Source organism: Protopterus annectens, chromosome 4.part1, assembly GCF_019279795.1.
Source record: "Protopterus annectens isolate FY-2018-M chromosome 4.part1, PAN1.0, whole genome shotgun sequence".
Classification (NCBI taxonomy): domain Eukaryota; kingdom Metazoa; phylum Chordata; order Ceratodontiformes; family Protopteridae; genus Protopterus; species Protopterus annectens.
Window position 1 is genome coordinate 199,597,169 of NC_056734.1, and position 20,348 is coordinate 199,617,516.

The 20,348-nt window shown below is 39.1% G+C and overlaps 1 protein-coding gene across 1 annotated transcript in view; it reads right to left on the bottom strand.

Annotated features, from left to right (window-relative positions):
• GPC1 (glypican 1) overlaps positions 1-20,348 on the bottom strand; it is a 1,908,824-nt gene that overhangs the window by 1,361,332 nt on the left and 527,144 nt on the right. Inside the window, exon 2 of the mRNA XM_044070103.1 lies at positions 18,241-18,399. Within this exon, the coding sequence (XP_043926038.1) occupies positions 18,241-18,399 (159 nt within the window). The remainder of the gene's footprint in view (positions 1-18,240; positions 18,400-20,348) is intronic.

Consider the following 20,348-nt stretch of genomic DNA (forward strand, 5'->3'; position numbering starts at 1 on the left):
ACACACACACACACACAGGGCCAATTTAGAATGTCCAATCCACCTTCAGCATGTCTTTGGGATGTGGGAGGAAACTGGAGCACCCGAAGGAAACCCACGCGACCACAGGGAGGACATGCAGACTCCGCACAGAAGGCACCCCAGCCGAGGATCAAACCGGAGGATCTCTTGCTGTGAGGTGACAATGCTAACCACTGCACCACCGGGTTGCTTAGTATCTGATTAGTGGAATTAACCCTACTATTCGGGCATGAGCAAAGGGCAACTTCAGGTGCACTCTCCAATCCAGCTGGTGAATCTGGGTATCCTGAGGCAATGTTACAACTGCCTCATGTACACAGACAACCCTCTCCTCCTACCACAAAACACTAACATATGCAAGAGATGCAATTATACAGCCAAAGTGGAAGCTAAGCTGCCTCCACCCAAGACTGGAACAGACAGTCAAGAAGAGAAGGTTAACACCTGCACCACACCTCCAGCCGCACACAGACCTACTAAAACAGCACTGGCAAAAAATACACATAAATACACAAAATCATACTCGGAGGCTCTAAATAAAAACCTGCAAAAGCAGCAGAGACCTCCAAAGCAGAACCCAAACAACCTGCACTTCCCATCACAAACCAGACAACACATAAAACACAAAATCAGTGTGCCACACAATCACAGCCCTTAAGGCAAAATAACATAGCTAACACACTAGTAATAGGTGACTCTATAGTCAGGCACACTGACGTCCCACTCACTAGGCAGGACAAACAGAAGGTTACTGTAAGCTGCCTGTTGGGAGCCAGAATCCGCCACATAACACAAGCACTCAGGTCACTCCAGAACAAGTACAAATATGACTCTGTCATTGTTCATGTTGGTTTGAATGACCTGAGACGTACCTCCCTGGACTACATGAAAAGAGATATGGAAGAGCTCTCTGATCATGCAGCCCAGGCTGGTATGACCCTGACCCTGAGTAGCATCCTGCCCTCACCAAGAATGATACCTCAGTATAAAGAAAAAAAATTATCAATGTCAACACTTGGCTAAGCTTCTGGTGTCATTCAAAGGGGATCCAGTGTCTGTCAGCCTGGGACGACATGCTCGACAAGCTGTGTTGCTTCACAAGAGACGGCTTGCAACTGTCACTCCTAGGCTTTTGAATACTGGCCAAGGCTCTTGCTGCCCCCATAGTGCCTTTTTAGGCAAGGCTCAAAAGTCAAATCCACCTCCGAATATATCATGAGGATACCCTCCCAGGGGCTTTTGTTAAAGAGTTCTAGGAGGGAGAATGCAGTTAGATTTCCATTTGGAGGAGAGGTAGGTGTAAAGCTGAGTTTTGAAATTGAAGAAAACAATGTAGAACCAGGATCCAAACACAAAATAGTTTGTGTTTGGATCCTGGTTCTACGTTGTTTTCTTCAGTTTTGCCAGAATTGGTGGCTGAGTTTTGAAGTTGTTTGTGTTTGACATTGTCCTTAGTGTGGAAGGGAGAGAGTTCCATTTCTTACCTAAGGAGAAGGAGAGGAGAAGTTGTCCAGCAGAACGTTTAGGTTTCTAGACAGTAATTAAGTTTTAGTGTTCAGATATGAGAGTTCTATTTGGGGTGTATAGGAAAAGGATGTTAGTTAGAGTGGGGCATTTGGTTGGATTAAATATTAGTCTATTTGCTGTAATCAGCTGGAGGAAGTTTGGCTTTGATGCCAAGTTAGAAATTTTGTTATAACAGCTTTCAAGTTTGGAAGTGATGGAAGAGGATAGGTTAATTAGTAGCAGGGCGCCGTACAGAAGGGAGGGAAGGAGGTAAGAGGAGGCCAGAGTATGTCTGGTATCAGTAGAGAGAAAGTTGTTGTTCCTGTATAGCATACCTAGTTATTGGTGGGTTTTCTTTATATTTTGCTGAATATGAAAGTCGAACTTGAGCTGTTTGTCTATAGTTACACCGAGCAGTTTGGCAAAGGGAACAACTTCGATCGGAGAGTTGCTTTGGCTAAGGACTTGGAAGGAGTTTTTATGAAAAGATAAAGATTTTGAGGGTATGAATAACAGTATTTTAGATTAGTTAGTGTTGAGAGAAAGGTGATTTTGGCGCATCAAGATCTCAGTAGTTGAGAAGGCAGTCTGAGTTTTAGATAGGAGTTCAGGGAGGTTAGAGGCAGAGCAGACAAGTGTAGAGTCATCTGCATATTGGATGACTTTGGGATTAGGAATAGCAGAGTGAAAGTTATTGATAAAGATATTGAACAGCATTGGTCTGAGGATGGACCCCTGTTTTACTCCGGTAGGGGTGGGTAAGAAAAGTGAGGTGCCTTTTTCCATTTCACAGCCTGAGCTCCATCTGACAGATAGCTTGAGAACCAGGAAAGAGTGTTTTGGGAGAGATTTAGGTTTGAGAGGTGACTTAGAAAGTGCTTATGGGAAACAGTATTGAATGCTTTAGAGAGATCTAGGAGCACTGTGGATACTAAGTTCCCAGAATCTCGGGCTTGATTGACAGTTTAATCCAAAGAAGACAAGACCAACAGGGTAGCAAACAAACTGAATAACCTGGACCCAACATTCTCCACACTAGAAAAACGATGCAGACTGTGTGAATATAAAATACAACTTGATTAAAGTTTGATTTTATATTCACACGGTCTGCATCATTTTTCTAGTGTGGAGAGTTCTGGGTCCAGGCTATTCAGTTTGTTTGCTACCTTGATTGACAGTTTCTAAGAATGAGAGTAGAGCTGTTATGGTGCTATGTCCTGGTCGGAAGCCATGTTGGGTAGGGGTAAGAAGTTGGTTTTCAGTCAGAAAAAGGCATAAGTTGGAGGTGGATACATTTTTCTAGGATTTTGGAGATTGGAGAGAGAAGAGCTATAGGGCAGAAATTTGAAATGTTAGTGTTTTTGCCTCCTTTGTGGAGAGGAAGAATAAAGGTGGAACACCAGAGTTTAAGGACATAGGATTCTTTTATGGATCTATTAATTAGGATACTAATTGAAAGAGCTATACCATCGGTAGCAGACTTGAAAAAGGAAGAGGGGTTGTTGTCAGATGCATTGGAGCAGGGTTTAAGTTTGGATAGAAGTCTTTTTATGTAGTTAGTGGAGACAGGTTTAAGCTCAAACATAGGGGATAAATTATTTGGAGACTTAGATGAGGTGGAATGTAGGCGAGATGGGTCGTTGTTGGAAAAAGTTTTCATTAAGTCAGATATTGACTCTATAAAGAAAGAGTTGAATAGTAAGGCTAATTCGAGGTCAGATTTACTTAGGTCTGGACAGGAGTTATTTTTGGAGCCTGGGTTGAGGAGTTAGTTTATGGAGTTCCAAAAAAGCCTAGGGTTTTGGGGATGGTTTGACTGGAGCTTCGTGTAGTAGGATTTTTTTGTCTTTGAAGATTTGTTTTTTTTGCAAAGTTACAGAGCTGTGTATATTGGAGAAGGGTTTCAGGAAGTTTATTCTTTTGGTAAAGCTTCCGGGATTTGTCTCTTTGTTTGTTTCTTTGGTTAGCCATGGGCAGTTATAGTTTTTATTCTTTTTTCCTTGGTGGAGCTAGGAAATTTAGAGCATCTAAGAAAGTAGAATTAAAGTGGTCTATGGCTTTATCGAGTGGAAGGGTTTTTAGAATGTTCCAGTTCTTTTGTTTGAGATAGTTAGAGAAGGTTTTGGGGTCAAATTTACTAAGGTTGCGGGTCTGAATATATTGATGTTGGTGTGGATGGGAAGTGGTTGCATGGTAAATAAAAGCTGGGAGGTGGTCACTAATCGAGTCAGGGATGGTGCCAAAGTTGGTAATTTTATTTGGATGGGTGACTAAGATCCAGTCAAGAGTGGATCCTGGGGGATTTGTTTTATTGGGTCTGGTGATGGAGTGGGTTAGTTGAGTAAAGTTAAAGAGGTTAATGGACAGGGAGGGTATGGGACTGTTGATTTTATTCTGGTTGATGTTTACATTGCCTAGTATGTAAGTTTCAAGGTTAATTTCAGCTGAGGCCCATTGGAGTATGTCTTCAAGGGTTGAGATGTTATTTCTGGGTGGGATATAAAGGGGGATGATACAGAGGCTTTTGTGATTATTCATTTTTAATAGACCAACTGTTAGTTCTGCATAGGCGAATTTAGGAATGGGGTTTGGTGGGGGAATTAAGGTAAGTAGATTGGAATAGATTAATGCAACACCTCCGCCTTTTTTCTTTGGGTGGCTACATCTAAGAGTGTGAAATCCAGAGGGTAGGATTTTTGAGTCAGAAATGTGGGGTTTGAGCCAAGTTTCAGAAATGGCTACAATGTCAGGTTGGTTATGACTTGGCCATGCTTGAAACTGATGTGCTTTGTTGTTGAGACTCTGGGCACTGAGTGTGAAAAAGTTAAGAGTATTGTAGGGGGATGAAAGGTTAGAGGAAGGGGGGGTAATTGTTATTTGTGGGTGGGTTAGGTCCGGGGTTGGGGTGAATGTCACCAGCTAAGACGAGGTTATTGAAGGAAGTTATTTTAATGTGCTTTGGTTTGGATTTAGGGTATTCTGGGTGGTCTAGTATTTGTTTAAGAGTAAGTGTCTTAGCAGTAGTGGAAATAATTTTAGGACTAAAAAAGTGCAGAGGGTTGAGCTGAAACAGAGATCGTGTGAGGGAGGAGATGGTTTTGTGTGGGACCACAGTAAAGAGTAGACAGTGGAAGCTGATTGGCGGTATAGGAGCTGGTATAAAGTTGTTAGGAGTAATAGGAGGGAGATGGGGGTTCAGAGTGTTAGGAACAGTAAGGAAAGCATGGTTAGAAAAAGGTAGTTTAATATGGGAGGATTTGTAGTTGGAGAGAAGAGCTGTGGGGTGAGAGGGGGTAGTGAAAGAGTGATGCATTTAATTAGTGATGTATTTAATTACTGTGGGTGATAGGGGAGGGGTAAAGAGGGGAAGGTTTTTATTGGATGGTTGACTGTGGGTGAAAGGAGGAGGGGTAAAGAGGGGAAGGCTTTGAGAGGACGGTTGACTGTGGGTGAAAGGAAGAGTAAAGAGGGAAAGGCTTTGACTAGATGGTTGTCTTGAGTGGGTGGGGAGTGATTGAAATAAAAGTAGGAGTAGTGGGGGTGGGTGGGAATTGGGGGCAGGGTAGGGGAGCAAAGTGAACCCACAGCCTGAGATCGGGTAGAGCCACAGAGAAGGAAGAAAGCCAGCGAAAAGTAAGGAGGCACTGGCATAAGGCACTTTGTGTGTGAAATTAGAAGGATGCAGAGGGATGACAGGGGATAAAGTTGAAAACAGGGCAGTAGTAGTTTAGTAGAGTATAGTAAGTATTAATAGGGCTAAAACAGGGCAGTGATAAATTAATAGAACAGTTACAGTACTTTTGGCTTGTATTAAAAGATAGGTAGTGGTCAAACAATGCCATCTGGTGGCCTAACTGAGTAAGTGCAATGGTAAGCTACAAGCACTCAGAGGAGGGGGAAAGAGCCTAAGAGAATAAAGGGAGATAAAATCCATGGTAGACTGCTAGCGAATGCATGCAGTGTTAATATACAACAGTGATAGGTATAGGATATATTTTTATTTTACAATATGGTACATACACATTTAAAGTTAGTGCTTGGGGAGACAGAGTGGTTGCAGAAGCACTGCAGGATCCCCTTAGGATGAATTTTACAAACATTGCAATAAAAATCACAAACAAACACAATACCAGGTAGTACTTACATGCGAGCACACTACTGGGGATTCCAATGATGCAAGGAAGAAAAGCTAAGTCAAAAGATGGCACCTTTCTACAGCAGGTTTTTTGATACCTCTGTAATTAAGCAGGAGTGGGAGGGAGGTGTGCAGGTTCAAGGTGGGGGAGGGGGTAGACACAAAGTAATACAAGGTTGTCAGTCAGAAAAAAAGTGGACTAGGCCAGCTGCTAAAAAGAAAACAGTAAAACCAAGCTAAGTCAATTCCAGGTCAGTGTAGTTCAGTATCTTCCTAATAGCTACAACTCTTATGGTACTAATCTAGTACAGTGTGGTGAAAAGGACCACTACTTCTACAGGGAAAAACAACTGAAGTATGGGCTGCAGGTACATAGATAAACTTTTTCCAAGAAAAAGTAGTTTTAAGTAATTGACCTAGGAGTACAATAGGAAGAGAAGAATGGGGGGGGGTGTGTGGCCAGTAGTGTGCACTTGCACAGTGAAGGGGAAAGAGTCTTCAGTTTACAGGATATATTAAATACAACTCTAACATACACTAATGTAGCTGAAAGCACTTTAGTATCCCACTGATGCAGGGTCTCACAGTGCAGGGCAATGACACAGCCTTGGGTTGATTGGAGGGTGGCAAAGACACAGGATGAAACTTTGATGTTCACATATTGTGCCTAGGATACAGTCTATAAATAGAAAGAAGGATTGCTGGTCATTCTGTGACTACACTAAAATAAACTTTCACTAAAGAAGTTTAAGTTATGTCAAAATAAAGAAAGCAGGTCCATGTATCAGTAGTTGGTAAACAACATATGAAGTCACTTAAGCAGAATAAAAACGGTACTGTGATCTTTGTTACATCATTAATAACATATTAACAAAGCAAAAGAAGAACAACATTGCAGTATGTAGAGTGAATGATTAGAGTTAATAAAAACTGCAACCTTTGAGCTTAATTTAATAAATAGAAGCAAAATGTAACACAGAAAGCTTGCCCATTGATGGTTATGGAGTATAGTAACTTTTTCACATTCATATATTGTTGGCCAGACCCAAGATAAACTTTATACATCAGTTGTCCCAAATGAGTGGATATACTTAACTTTCCTTGTGTATGAGGGGGGTGTGATCCCCTACCATAGGAAAAAGATTGTATTTGGCCCCTGTGATATTTGAGTTTTAGATGCCTTAAAATGCATGAAATCCTTACTCTGATGGTTACCATGTACTAGTTTATCCTGGTTACAAAATTCAGTGTTTCTAGCACTATGGCATGAGTATGTAGCCAGAAATGTCCATTTTGTACTCACAACTTCTTAGTCCACAAGTGTAACAAATGTATACATCCCTTTCAAACCCTGCTCTATATATGTGTAAGAAAAGCACATATTTCTCTGCTGCTCCACTTCTAGCAAAAGTAAAGTTTTCTGCTTAGTATTCATGTGCTTAAGAAGGCTATGTACATGTCCATATTATAAGCTGATGTAAACTGAATTACACATATTTTCCAACATATAAAAGCCATAATCCATCTGGCAGAAACCAACATAAATATACTTTGTTATGTGCACAGAGTAGACTTTTGTTACATATTTGCATCATGAATCTTGTATTCCATGAATACTCCATGCTGTTTTTTTTTTTTTCCACGTTGCTTACTTACCCTTTTAGTTCATCTGCTGTAATGGTCTGCAAGCCCCTTTCATCTTTAATTCTTGTTTCAGTTTTCATCCAGCTATGTGCTCCTTTCCTACAGGTCTGCTTCTCAGATGTATTATTTTACACCAAGTAAGATATTTGAGAAGCAAAAGCCCAGGAAGTGACTACATAAGAAATACTCAGTGATACCATATACTGCCAACAATAGGCATTATCTCACTGACATTGCTGTATGTGGCTCAAGGCTATATATCTTACCTTAAATGTACCTGTATGGAGAATTATGTCATGAACCACCACAGCAAGTGTGCACAACTGGATAATAAAAGGCCCATGAAACACCATCCTTGCATTAACAGCTGACATGGGAAGGGTTTATTGCCTCAAAATGGCATACGTGAAGATTAATGGAAGTTATTCCCAAACAACAAAAGAAAATGCATTTCACTAAGTACATTATTATTGCATGAAATAGCAGTTAACATCACAGTGCCAAAAACATGGACATTACCTTGCACTATTTTTCTACCTTAACTATCTTCCTCATTAAAAAAAATCCTTTCTCAGCCTATAAAGTTACAAGAACAAGCAGGCTAGGCACTAACATTACCACCTACTACTGTCTGTATAATCACTACTGCCTCCCATCTCCTATACCTTCATCTCTACAAGCCTTCTGCCATGGCTCCCACCTGTCCGAGACTTTGCATAATTATTTTACATTTTAACTTATATTTTTGCCCTATCTTTCATAAAAAGTTTGACTTTCTGGTAAATCACTAAAGATTATATAATTAGTCAATAATGTTGGTCATTAGAGCTTCCTACTTACTATTCTTCAGAAAATACATGTTTGAGCAAAACCTGATGTTCTTTTAACCTTCTAAGTGATTTAGCATAATATTTAAAACTTGTCCATGATTTTGAGCCTTTGTCTCCCATCTTTTTTGGCTTTGTCCCTGAATTGTGAGCAATGAAGTTGAGATATATACTTCAGAAAAGGTAAAAAAAAAAAAAAAATAGCTAACTGGGATATATTCACTTACTTAGCAGTGGTATAATATGTGCACGGCCTGATAGCATACCTCTGTCCAGGTGCACGTGTAGGGGCAGGGAAAGGTTAAGTCTTTGTTTATGAAGTTGTTTAATGAACCCTAGCTTATGCAATAATAAAATATGTTTGTTTTTTTTCCACAAAATAATTTGCATACATGCATACCCATATGCGTGCATGTTTACATGACAGAGCTATATGGAGACATAGAGATGCACTTCAGACATAATAAGGATTATATGCGATGGCTATAAGCTAAACTAACTGAGTCCTAGCAGCAGGGATCTCACAAAAATGATAATGCCTGATATGGTCAGATGTTACAGCATTATATTTGTAACAGCAAGGTTTTCAAAAATTCAAAGCTTCATAGCTATATTTGGTGGTAAACATCAGTCAGGTCATGCAGAGAAAAACTCAACCCACTACTTGTCTAAGTGGTGTTGGCATTATTGTCTTTTTATACTAGCATCTCTGAACCTCATCATTATTGTAAGGTATCATTTTTCAAGATGGGGATAGAACTATTGTCTTTTATACCAATATCACTGAGCTCTAATATTGTACGTTTCCAGAAGAAACATTACTTTTCTTTCCTTTCTGAATTAGTAAAATGATGTTCAACACTATAAATACACTACAGTGGCTAACACTGATGTATCTGCCTCATCGTTATTGGTTCTTCCAGTTCTGTTCTTGGCTGAGGTGCTTTTTGGGTATAGTCTGCACATTCTCCATGGGACCACACAGGCCTTTAAAGGGTGCACCAGTTGCTTCACACATCCCAAAAAACGCACCGTAAGTAAACTGACAATTCTCTAGGCATGGTACAAGTGGGCATGTGTGTGACTGCATGCTCATTCTTCAATGTGCTGGTGCCATGAATCTCTGCCTTGTGCCCAGTGAGTTCCTGGATAGGCTTTGCCTTCCCCATAACCCTTATGTGGATTACTACATAATCTGAGAACTGATGAGTGATGTGCAGATATTCACTATCTACTATGATTGTTCAGTACTTCATTCCTTGAAAAACAACCTCCCAAAAAAATCTTAAAGCTGATAGTCCAAGTAATGTGGTTTTGAGCTGTATAGTACTCCAACACATGTACCACACTGTAAATAAAAAGCTATTTCTCCAAGGAGGAAAGTCTCCTATTCCTCTATATAGAGAGGCTTCACCCCCACATCCCCTTACTTTAGTATTCTCATTTCAAGGTACTGCACCACAGAGAAACTGGGATCATTAAACAGAAGAAAGAAACAGTCTTATTCTTTCTGAAGTAGGCTACAAGCTTGGAGAAGATAAAAATACAATACACTTCAAGCAACATCCAATAGCTCCTATATGGAGTGTGTGGATGAACCCCCCCCCCCCCCCACTGTAGAAGGAAGTAGTAGCCCACAAAAAATACAAAAAGTGACAGGGCAACAAAGATCCATAAAGATGACTGAGTGGCCTATTGAGGATAAGGAAGAAATGTTGCATTGTTGCTACTGTGCAAAAAACCCAGAATTTCCAGATAACAGATATTTAGAAAGATTAAGAGAGAAATTAGAAGAAAGAAAAATACTTGCACAAGAGAAACTATCAAAAGCTTCAAGCACAAATTTGGGTTCATTAATACAACAGATCCATGAAAACATTACATAATTGTAATAACTTTGGGCCACCTGGAAAATTAAGCAACACAGGAAATGCAAAAATATAAAAAAAAAAAACCAAGATTTTTGGAAGTTATAAAAAGAAAACATAGACATGGGAAAAATGAAATGTGATACGAGGCAAAGGAGAAAGCCATACCAATCAATACAAAAATCAGCTCCAAAGATATTTGAAGAGGGAATGTAGAACAGGGGATTAGTAGAGTAGAAGTTAAACAACTAAAACCTGAAGTTATGGATTACATGTGAAGTGAAGGGTTTAGTGTAGAAAATCCAACACAGGTAATGTCACAGCATGATAGAACAATAAAAACCCAAATTAGGGAAAAACAGGTGGAGCAGGAGGCATATGAAGAAGTACAGACATGGGAATGAACAAGAGCTCTGATATGGTGTGATATTTATGCAAATGGGAAAGGAAACCTACTCAATACAAAAAAAAAAGCTGTACTAAAGATATTTGAAGAGAAACACATGCAAAGACACCCAGATATGGAAAATTTCACAGCATGTGTTAATCAAGGTGGAGAACTAATCACAATTGATCAATTTTGGTATCAGTCTGGGAAAATATAGCTTTTAGTCTAAGCAGCTCTAACAGGTACTCCAAACTACTTTTCTTCATCTGATTTCTCTAATGTAACATGAAAGGTTCTGCTATTATCCCAGGTTTGTGGTTGAAATGAGTCTGTAAAATACTTACAATACCACTGATTAAGTTACACAATACTTTACTCTGGGCTGCCATACTTACAACACCACTGCTTAACTTATACAATGTTTTACTCTGGGCTGCCATACTTACAATACCACTGATTAACTTACACAATGCTTTACTCTGGGTTGCCATACTTATAATACCACTGATTAACTTATACAATGCTTTACTCTGGGCTGCCATACTTACAATACCACTGATTAACTTACACAATGCTTTACTCTGGGCTGCCATACTTACAATACCACTGCTTAAATTATACAATGCTTTACTCTGGGATGCCATACTTACAATACCACTGTTTAACTTATACAATGCTTTACTCTGGGCTGCCATACTTACAATACCATTGATTAACTTACACAATGCTTTACTCTGGGCTGCCATACTTACAATACCACTGATTAACTTATACACTGCTTTACTCTGGGATGCCATACTTACAATACCACTGATTAACTTATACAATGCTTTACTCTGGGCTGCCATACTTACAATACCACTGATTAACTTATACAGTACTTTACTCTGGGCTGACATACTTACAATACCACTGATTAACTTACACAATGCTTTACTCTGGGCTGCCATACTTACAATACCACTGATTAACTTATACACTGCTTTACTCTGGGCTGCCATACTTACAATACCACTGATTAACTTACAAAATGCTTTACTCTGGGATGCCATACTTACAATACCACTGATTAACTTATACACTGCTTTACTCTGGGCTGCCATACTTACAATACCACTGATTAACTTATACACTGCTTTACTCTGGGCTGCCATACTTACAATACCACTGATTAACTTACAAAATGCTTTACTCTGGGATGCCATACTTACAATACCACTGATTAACTTATACAGTGATTTACTCTGGGCTGCCAGGCAACAAAATTTCCTTTGATTTTTGGCACCCTTAACCTTTAATAAAAATGAAGTACTTTAAGTCTTTTATCATACAGTATGTATTACCATTTATTATACATTATCATTCCACTGTTTCTCATCATAAGTAATCTAGTCTTCCCGGGAGATTCAGATGCATTAAGACACTCATGCTGCTCAGAAATAATGCCCACTTCCAGATATTTTGCTGTGTGGTCCTTCTATCACTCAAAAGCTTGTGTCTCTACACTTACTGACAAACTATGCAAAGTATGTATGGCTCTTGTTCTAATACACAAACTTACAGAGTGCATTCATCACAAAGACAAATGCTTCACTTTCTGGCCATTTAGACAGTCACTACATATTTAAAACACAGTTACAAACTTTAACATTAAAAATGACTGTAAGTTCTATCATCTGTATCAGTTTATGGACAACTTATTTTTTAAGTGTATAATTTCTAAATGTATAATTTCTGTGTGACAGGTTCTTTAATGTTTTATTTTCTCTCCCCCCTCTGTCTCTCTCTCTCTGCCCCTCTCTCTCTTTCACACACACACACACACACACACACACACACACACACACACACACACACACACACACACACACACACACACACACAGACACACACACACACCTACATACACACTCTTACACACACATACAGTTAATGGCTCTGTTGAATGTGAGAGCAGAGATGGGCTGAAGGGGTAGAAATAAATTATTCTGCTGAACACTGTTTCCAAAATTATTGACCTCATTCTTACAAACCAGCCACCTCTTGCACTACTTCTCTTATATCTCCTTCCCCAGTGCAGTCTGGGCATAAGTTTGTGACCTTCTCCTTTAAATTTTGAAAAGCTTCTACAGCAAAACCCAGTTAATTTAAGGACTACAAATTTGCAAACCTCAGCCTACTATGTGCCAAACTATCAAACTTCACATAAGACCATACTTCCCCAGACTTCAGTACAGCAGAAAGAATCACTATGGAATTCTACACCCATGTAGAAAAATGTATAAAGGGGGCAGTTCCTACCAGAGCAAAGTACCATGGGAAATTAAAAAAAAAAAATCCTTGTGGTCAACCACCACAAATAAACTATACAAGAAAAGAAAGACATTCTAAATTATTTAGGAAATCCAAAATCCATATTCTCGAGGATGATATCAAAAGCATAACAAAAAAAACAAAACTAACTAACAAACAAAAAAAAAAAAACGAAGAACACTATCATATCCACTAAAGGAGCCAATGAACATAGGCTGACATCCGAAGCCAAATGACACCATCAATCCTTTTTTAGCTATCTCAGAAAACTAAAAAAAGCAGCACCCTGCATTGCATAGAATATATTCATAATGGGGCCTCCTATACTGACCCAAGTGACATAGTGATATTGGCAATATACTTGTGAATAAATTTAGTGACATCTTCACCCCTGAGATTTCTATATATCTGAATCACTTATTCCCCCAATTATATCTAAAGATCATTTACTGGAAGTGTTGACCAAGAACAAAAATACTTCTTCCATGGGACCTGCTATTATACATGGTTCCTTACTTAACAGTGTTAAATATGCCCTTGCAGACTCACTCCTCAACCTCTTTAACAAACAAGTTTTGCCCCTGATGAGTGATGAACAGCAGTGGTGATGCTCCTCTACAAGGGTGGCCTTAAAACTGACCTGGTAATTACAGACTTATTAGGCTTACAAGCCTCACCTGCAAAGCCATGGCACTTATTATAATTGACATTATGGACTGTAATACCAAGAACCTTGTTAGACTTGACCTCCCAACAGGATGGTTTTATGAAGGTAGAGCTTGTCTATTTAATCTGGTAAATTTCTTCAAACAGGTTATGGATGGTGTAGATGGCTGCTATGTAGTACATTTGGTGTAGCTTGATCTGGCTAAGGCCTTTGACATCATTCCCCATGTTGGCATCATACAAAAGCTCAGTGTTTTAGAAATCAACCCACATGTAGTAAGATGGAGAGCAACCTTGCTGAAAGACAGAACCCACATCTTGTGGGGTTGCAAGTGCTTTATCAGAGGTGTCCCTCAGGGCTCAGTGCTGGGACCTCTCTGTTTTGTAATCTATTTCTCAGACTTCCAAGTAGAGAAACAAGACCTCTGGCTAACAAAGTTTGTTGACAATTGCAAACTGGGGTTTGCTGTTAAGCCACCCTGTGACACCTAAACCCCCAAGTAAACTCTTGGTGTACTAAAACAACATAACTCAAATGCTATAATCATAGTATCACTTTTGGTGCTGCAGTGGTGCAGCGGTTAGCATTGTTGCCTCACAGCAAGAGGTTCTCCCATTCGATTCTCGTCTGGAGCACCTTCTGTGTGGAGTCTGCATGTTCTCCCTGCGGTCGAGTGACATTTAAAGACATGCAGGTAGGTGCGTGCATGAATGGGTGTGCCTTCCTTGAAGGTTGTGCGTCGGGCTGGCAACTCGGTATTGTAGAAATCAACTGCCAATCATTAGCGGACTGGAGTTCCGCTGTGGCGACCCCTAATCGGAAAAAGCCGAAATACATTAGTTTTCGTAGTATCACGTTTGGTAGGCAACCCCATCCTCTCATTATACTGTCTAGACAATACCCTTCTACAAAATGAAAATGAAGTTAGGGAACTAGGTACTTTGGTTGACAGTCCATCTGTTTTGACAATCACATAAAATGGTTGTCAGGAAATCTTTTTGTTTAGACCAGCTAATTGCCAAAGGACCATCAATATGGTCTAAAGAGGTAACCACTCCCTTATGTTCAGCATTAATCAAGCCATTTGTTAACTACAATGCACCTTTGGGATGTATCTCCTGAACATTTCAAACAATTAGAAAGATGCTAACCAGAAAGATCACAGGCCTAAAGACCCTGAGCTACCAAGAAAGGCTGGAATATATCCCTTTATTTGGTGCCTTAAAGCCTTTTGAGGGGAGATCTCTGTCTTGCTTATCATGCCGTTAGAGGCTCAATTATCTTGGACTTCCTGTTTTTCTACAAGCCCAATATCTCAACAAGTACTAGAGTTGGGAATTAAATTTTCACCAGCAAATAAATAAAAAACACAAATAGAGGGAGATAATGTTATAAGTCAGCCCCTGCCAAATGTCTGGAATAAACTTCTTGTTACACTGCATGTTCATCAGTGTGACTCACTATTTTTCTTTAAACATAACCTAGATGAATGGATGGGTATCCACACATTTACTCTGGAATTGACTAGCACTGCAGTCCTGCAGAAAGCAGGTGCTGCCTGAGGGAAGGTCCTGGCAGGGAGACAACTGTCATAAGACTTACTGACCTTGGAATATCTGTGAGCAAGAACTAGTTTCAGTGTTTGAAATCTGCAGTTTAAAAATCTCTTAGAAAAATGTTTTGCAGTGTGTGTGTGTGTGTGTGTGTGTGTGTGTGTGTGTGTGTGTGTGTGTAAAACAAGTGATGACAGTTGAACGCTTCTGTTTAAGTAGTTCCCATATTTGATGACAGAAGATCATATAAAAGAAATGTAAAATGAGCTGGAAATCAGGAAATGCAGACTAAATGAAAGAGGAAAAGACAACTCCTGGACGTCTCTCTTACACTTTCTGACTGAGTTAGGGGCACATTCTTTTAAATGCCTACAGAGAAATGGATTCAAGACTCAGATGTCAATGCTACTCTAACTACATAGATTTTGTGTTTGAATGACTAATATGCATTTTCTTGCATGCAAACAGTTACCAGGTAAAGTGCTACCTACATTTGCTTGCAAGGTCTGTCCATAACTTAGAACTGAGCTCACTTTTGTATCAATTCAAGTAGCCACACATATTGTGAAAGACTTCTGCATATATTTAAAGTTGCTCACCTCTGGCATTATGCATCTAAGTCTATTTGTACTCTGAAATACACTTTCTACTTTTTTCTTTGAGCAGGCATAGTTCACTTAAAAAATAACATGATCCTATACAATTTGAATCATTTCATTATGATCTCAGTTCTTTAGTTCACTAACACTTGGTCCATTCAATATTTGAATATCGAGTAACTTCTTTATAGTGCCATCATTATCAAATATTACCGTCACCTTGCTTCATAGTACCGTTATATGAAAACCATTCAAATGCAATTACCTTTTAGCATGTTGCTCTTTACATATGAAATATTGCAGAAATCTGCATGTAATGTTTTATAAATTCATATTATATATAGCACTACTGCCTGCCATTTTGTGTAATGTTTAGTTCATAACGGCTTGCACTGTAAACAGATTAATTGCACGTTAACTGCTGTCATATGTGACCGTTTGTATCTTTAGTAAGTAAAACGTGAAGCTATGATACGCATGCATTCACTGTTCATTTGCCTGCTGCAAATCTGACCATTATTAGGTTTACCTTTTGAACTTCTGAATGACCTTTGCAGTTGATGGCTTGAAGAGGTTTGCATTCACTATAAGGTGAAATGTATACTATATGATGCTACAGGTCTTTGTTCCCAGAAGCAAACTGCGTTGATTGTGTGAAAAAACGTCCATAAGTCTTTCTTTTTATTCACAGTTACTTTTTGGCATCTTTTTGCTCTGTATTTAACTTATCCACATATTCACTTACTATGCCATCATTATCAGCATGAGGGGTATTTTCTTGTGCTGTACAACTATGTATTGTCTTTCTGTTTGATTTAATTTTGCTGATTTTGCAACCTGAGGTGAAATTTGGTTATGAGACTACCAAGTTTCTGGGAATGGGTTTAACTATCGAAGAAAGTGGGTATGACACACTTACTTCACCAACCAATAACCTCATCTGACCCTGGACCATGTCTCAGAAATCCTCCAGCAATGGGCAGGAAGCTAAGACATGTATCAAGTCTGGTGATAAGTTCCCAGGTTTCTTCAGTGGTAAACCAGTTCATTTAATCACCAGAAACTTTTTTCAGAGCTAAGGAAGAAATCATTCTAGAGCTGCCAAGCAAAGTTCTTCAGATCAGATATACCAACATCACCATTTTTTAAAACTCTTACAACAGCTGTTTCATAAGACCCAGAGGCAAAATCCATTCAGCAATGTCTTCTCACTGAATAGGAAGTGGGAGTCTGTGCCATTTTCCTGCAATCACACAGATTGCCACATAAACATACATACACATACATGTGCACAAACACACACATGGCTAAGAAGATGAAGGGATTTATGGCGGATGATAACTTGAATGACTTAGCTCACTATGTATGTATGGTATTAATTTAAAGAAAATAGTGTAGAAGAAATAACTTGCCAGAGCTGAGAACTTAAAATTCCACAGACGTTCAGCGACCCCACTTACTTTATATTAAAGCTGCAAATGTGCATGTCAGGTTTTGTCCTTTTGAGTTTTTCAGTAACACTTAAACTTGTTATAATTATCTTTCACCACTAGTATTCGCCAATGGCATTATATATTACTGCTCTTACGCTGTCTAACATTTAATTTAAGTGTTCTGTATTGTATTTTAAAACATTTCTACTTAACTACCATTCACCCAATCTACTTTGACTCCTCTCCCAAAGGTGCAGAAATAAACACAATGCCTATGCTTCTGATGTGGCCAGGGCTATCCACCCAGTCAGGAAAAAAAAAGGCCACAGTCTTTTGTGTCTACCCAGTATGTAAAGATGAAAAGACACAGTGCTAGAGTTATTCTGTTGAAAATTATACTTTCTAAACATTATCTCTTAGTGCATGCAAGTGGCACTCCATTTACAACTCTAACGATGCAAGTTAGGGCATGTCTTAATCTGCTGGAATGGCAGATACAAAAAGAGGAATGAGAAAGGCAGCTGCTACAATTGATCACTTTTTCTTTGAATGCCCTTACTCATTTAAATTCTTGCTTACAAGCATCATTCTCAGTAGAACACATAGCTTTCTTTCTTTCTTCCTTTTTTAAAATATTTTGACTATTTATCCTAGCAACAAACATACATTTTTGTTTACTCCTGCTTTCTCATTTTTTGACAGATGGTGCTTTGAATAACATATGTTCAAGTTCTAACAAGCTGAGAGAGCTCATCTCTCAAAATGTTGGAATATATAACCTCAACATCTGAAAACATTATTCTAGCTTTCACTAAAATAACTTTACATATCTGTATGAAGGATTAAAAGAAGTCACTAAACGGATACACTCTAAGACACTAAATGGATACACTCTAAGGCACTAAATGGATACACTCTAAGGCATGCAAGCAGAAACATGCATTTGTAGGACAATATTATGTTGTTATATCTTATGCCCGAGAACATGAGATGATTCGTACATTCACATAACTGACCACCATACAGTGTGCACCTATCTCATTCTGGATAGGTGACAAACTTGATTTTGTGTCAAATTTGTTTTTTACTCAGGTACATTTTCTTCAGCTAAAACTATAAAGCTCTTTCTTGTTAATAAAATGATGTAGTGATTATTGTTTCCTCAAGGTTAAACATATTAGAATCACCAGAAATGTTTGTTGTCAACAACTTCCCTTCTGGTGTTCTGTGTTTCCTTGAAAAGTCATCTCATTTCAGCTAGAGAACTGAAAAGAACAATTACTCACCATCAAAGACCTTGTGCTGGGACACAAGTGTCAGCTGGACTGAGCGACCTGCCTCCTTCACCATCCCTTCAAACTCACTTCTGCTCTTGTTAGCCAGGTTCTCCTCAATCTCACTTGTGCAGCAGGTATAGCCTTGAGGGCAGATCCGCAGGTGCTCACCTGTAGAAGGAGAAAGTCAGGCATACAGTTAAACACTCAAAGCCATATGTAAAAGGAAGCCATAATTCCAGTTATAACAGTGACAAAATAACATGCTGTTCGCATTGTGAATAAAAATAAACAGAATCTGCTCATGACAGGTTTGATGAGCTATGAGTAAGATGTGGTTCTCTGTTTAATGTACAGTGCAGGCAGGACCTAGTGCTTCGAACATTATGTTACTCACATTGTGATTGATATGGAACTCATGCAGTTTTGCTAGAACATTGATAAAGAAGCATCAGTGCTAGACTGCAAACCTCAAAATCAAAGTAGGTTGTCCAAGCAGTGGGACTGCCACATTCTGCTGTTTAGTGACCTGTGCGGTAGCCTAGGAACATCACTTTTCAAAAATCTGGCATGCAGATCTCGTTAATTAATTAATTAATTTAATTGTTCATTTTTTTAATTAATTAGTTTCGGTTTCTTTATTGTGAAGGTAAATAAAATAAATAAAAAATAAATAAGGCACAAATGAGAAAAAAGCACCAATCACTGTAGTTTAAGTAAACACAAGTAATATCTATTATAGGAATGTATATGGGCACTTAAAATATAGAATAAGCAATGATAAAAACATTACAAAAATATTTTGTATATATTGCATGTATACACACACACACACACACACACACACACACACACACACACACACACACACACACATGCATATACATATATGTCAGGAAAAGGCCAATGAAATGATCTGTTCATGTAAAAGAGAATAATAAAGAATAATGCTATAAAATAGAAAAAAAAGGAAACGTCTCTATTACTTATACATTGTTATAATCCCTTTTTTTCATCACACATCAACTTTAACTAACACTTTTTTACAAGGCTTCATTTTTTTGCCAGGGGATAATTCTCCCTGACTGTCCATAATAAATATTGAAGTGCTCTGCAGGTACAAATGTATCTGATACTACGTTTTTGTGGTCCACGAGTAAAGAAGTGCATCTGGACAGTAGCCTGATATTCATGCATACGGCAATAGTACGGTGAAGCTGTCACAACCTGTCAATGTGTGCTCAGTTGATTTAATGTTCTACCAGCTGTAGCACAGTGCTCATGAATCTGATTGGGTCATGTATGTATAACTATGGATTTAGGTAAAATTGTATGGGGGTGATGCAGATCACTCAGGTCACTCCAAGGCAAGTACAAATATGACTCAGTCATTGTCCATGCTGGTGTGAATGACCTGAGACGTACCTCCCTAGACTACATGAAAAGAGACATAGAGGAGCTCTCTGAGCATGTGGCCCAGGCCGGTATGACCCTGACCTTGAGTAGCATCTTACCCTCACCAAGAATGATGCCACAATATGAAGACAAGATGATCAATTTCAACAACTGGCTTAAGTATTGGTGTCATTCAAAGGGGATCCAATGCCTGTCAGCCTGGGATGACATGCTCGACAGGCCACGATGCTTCGCTAGGGACGGCTTGCACCTGTCACCTCTGGGCTTTCGGATATTGGCAAAGGCTCTTGCTACCCCCATAGTGCCTTTTTTAGGCAAGGCTCAAAAGACAAACCCACCTCCATAGGTATCACAAGGGATAAGAAACTAAGAGTAATGCTACTCAACGCCAGAAGTCTAAATCTCAAGATGCATGCACTCGAAACTCTCCTTAGCATGGAGAACATCGATATCTGTGCAGTAACAGAAACCTGGTTCAAGGCTCCCGAGAGCACCCCAACACTACCAGGTTATACCTCATACCATGCTTTTTGGCCCAAAAACTTGGACCGAACCAGAAAAGGAGGGGGAGTATCAATATTCGTCAAAGATACCCACACCTCCAGGTTGGTGGCGCAGCACGAAGCATCAGAGACTATCCATGTGCAACTAACAGTGGGTAAAACTGCCTTCCAGTTTATAGCCTGCTACAGACCACCCTCCCA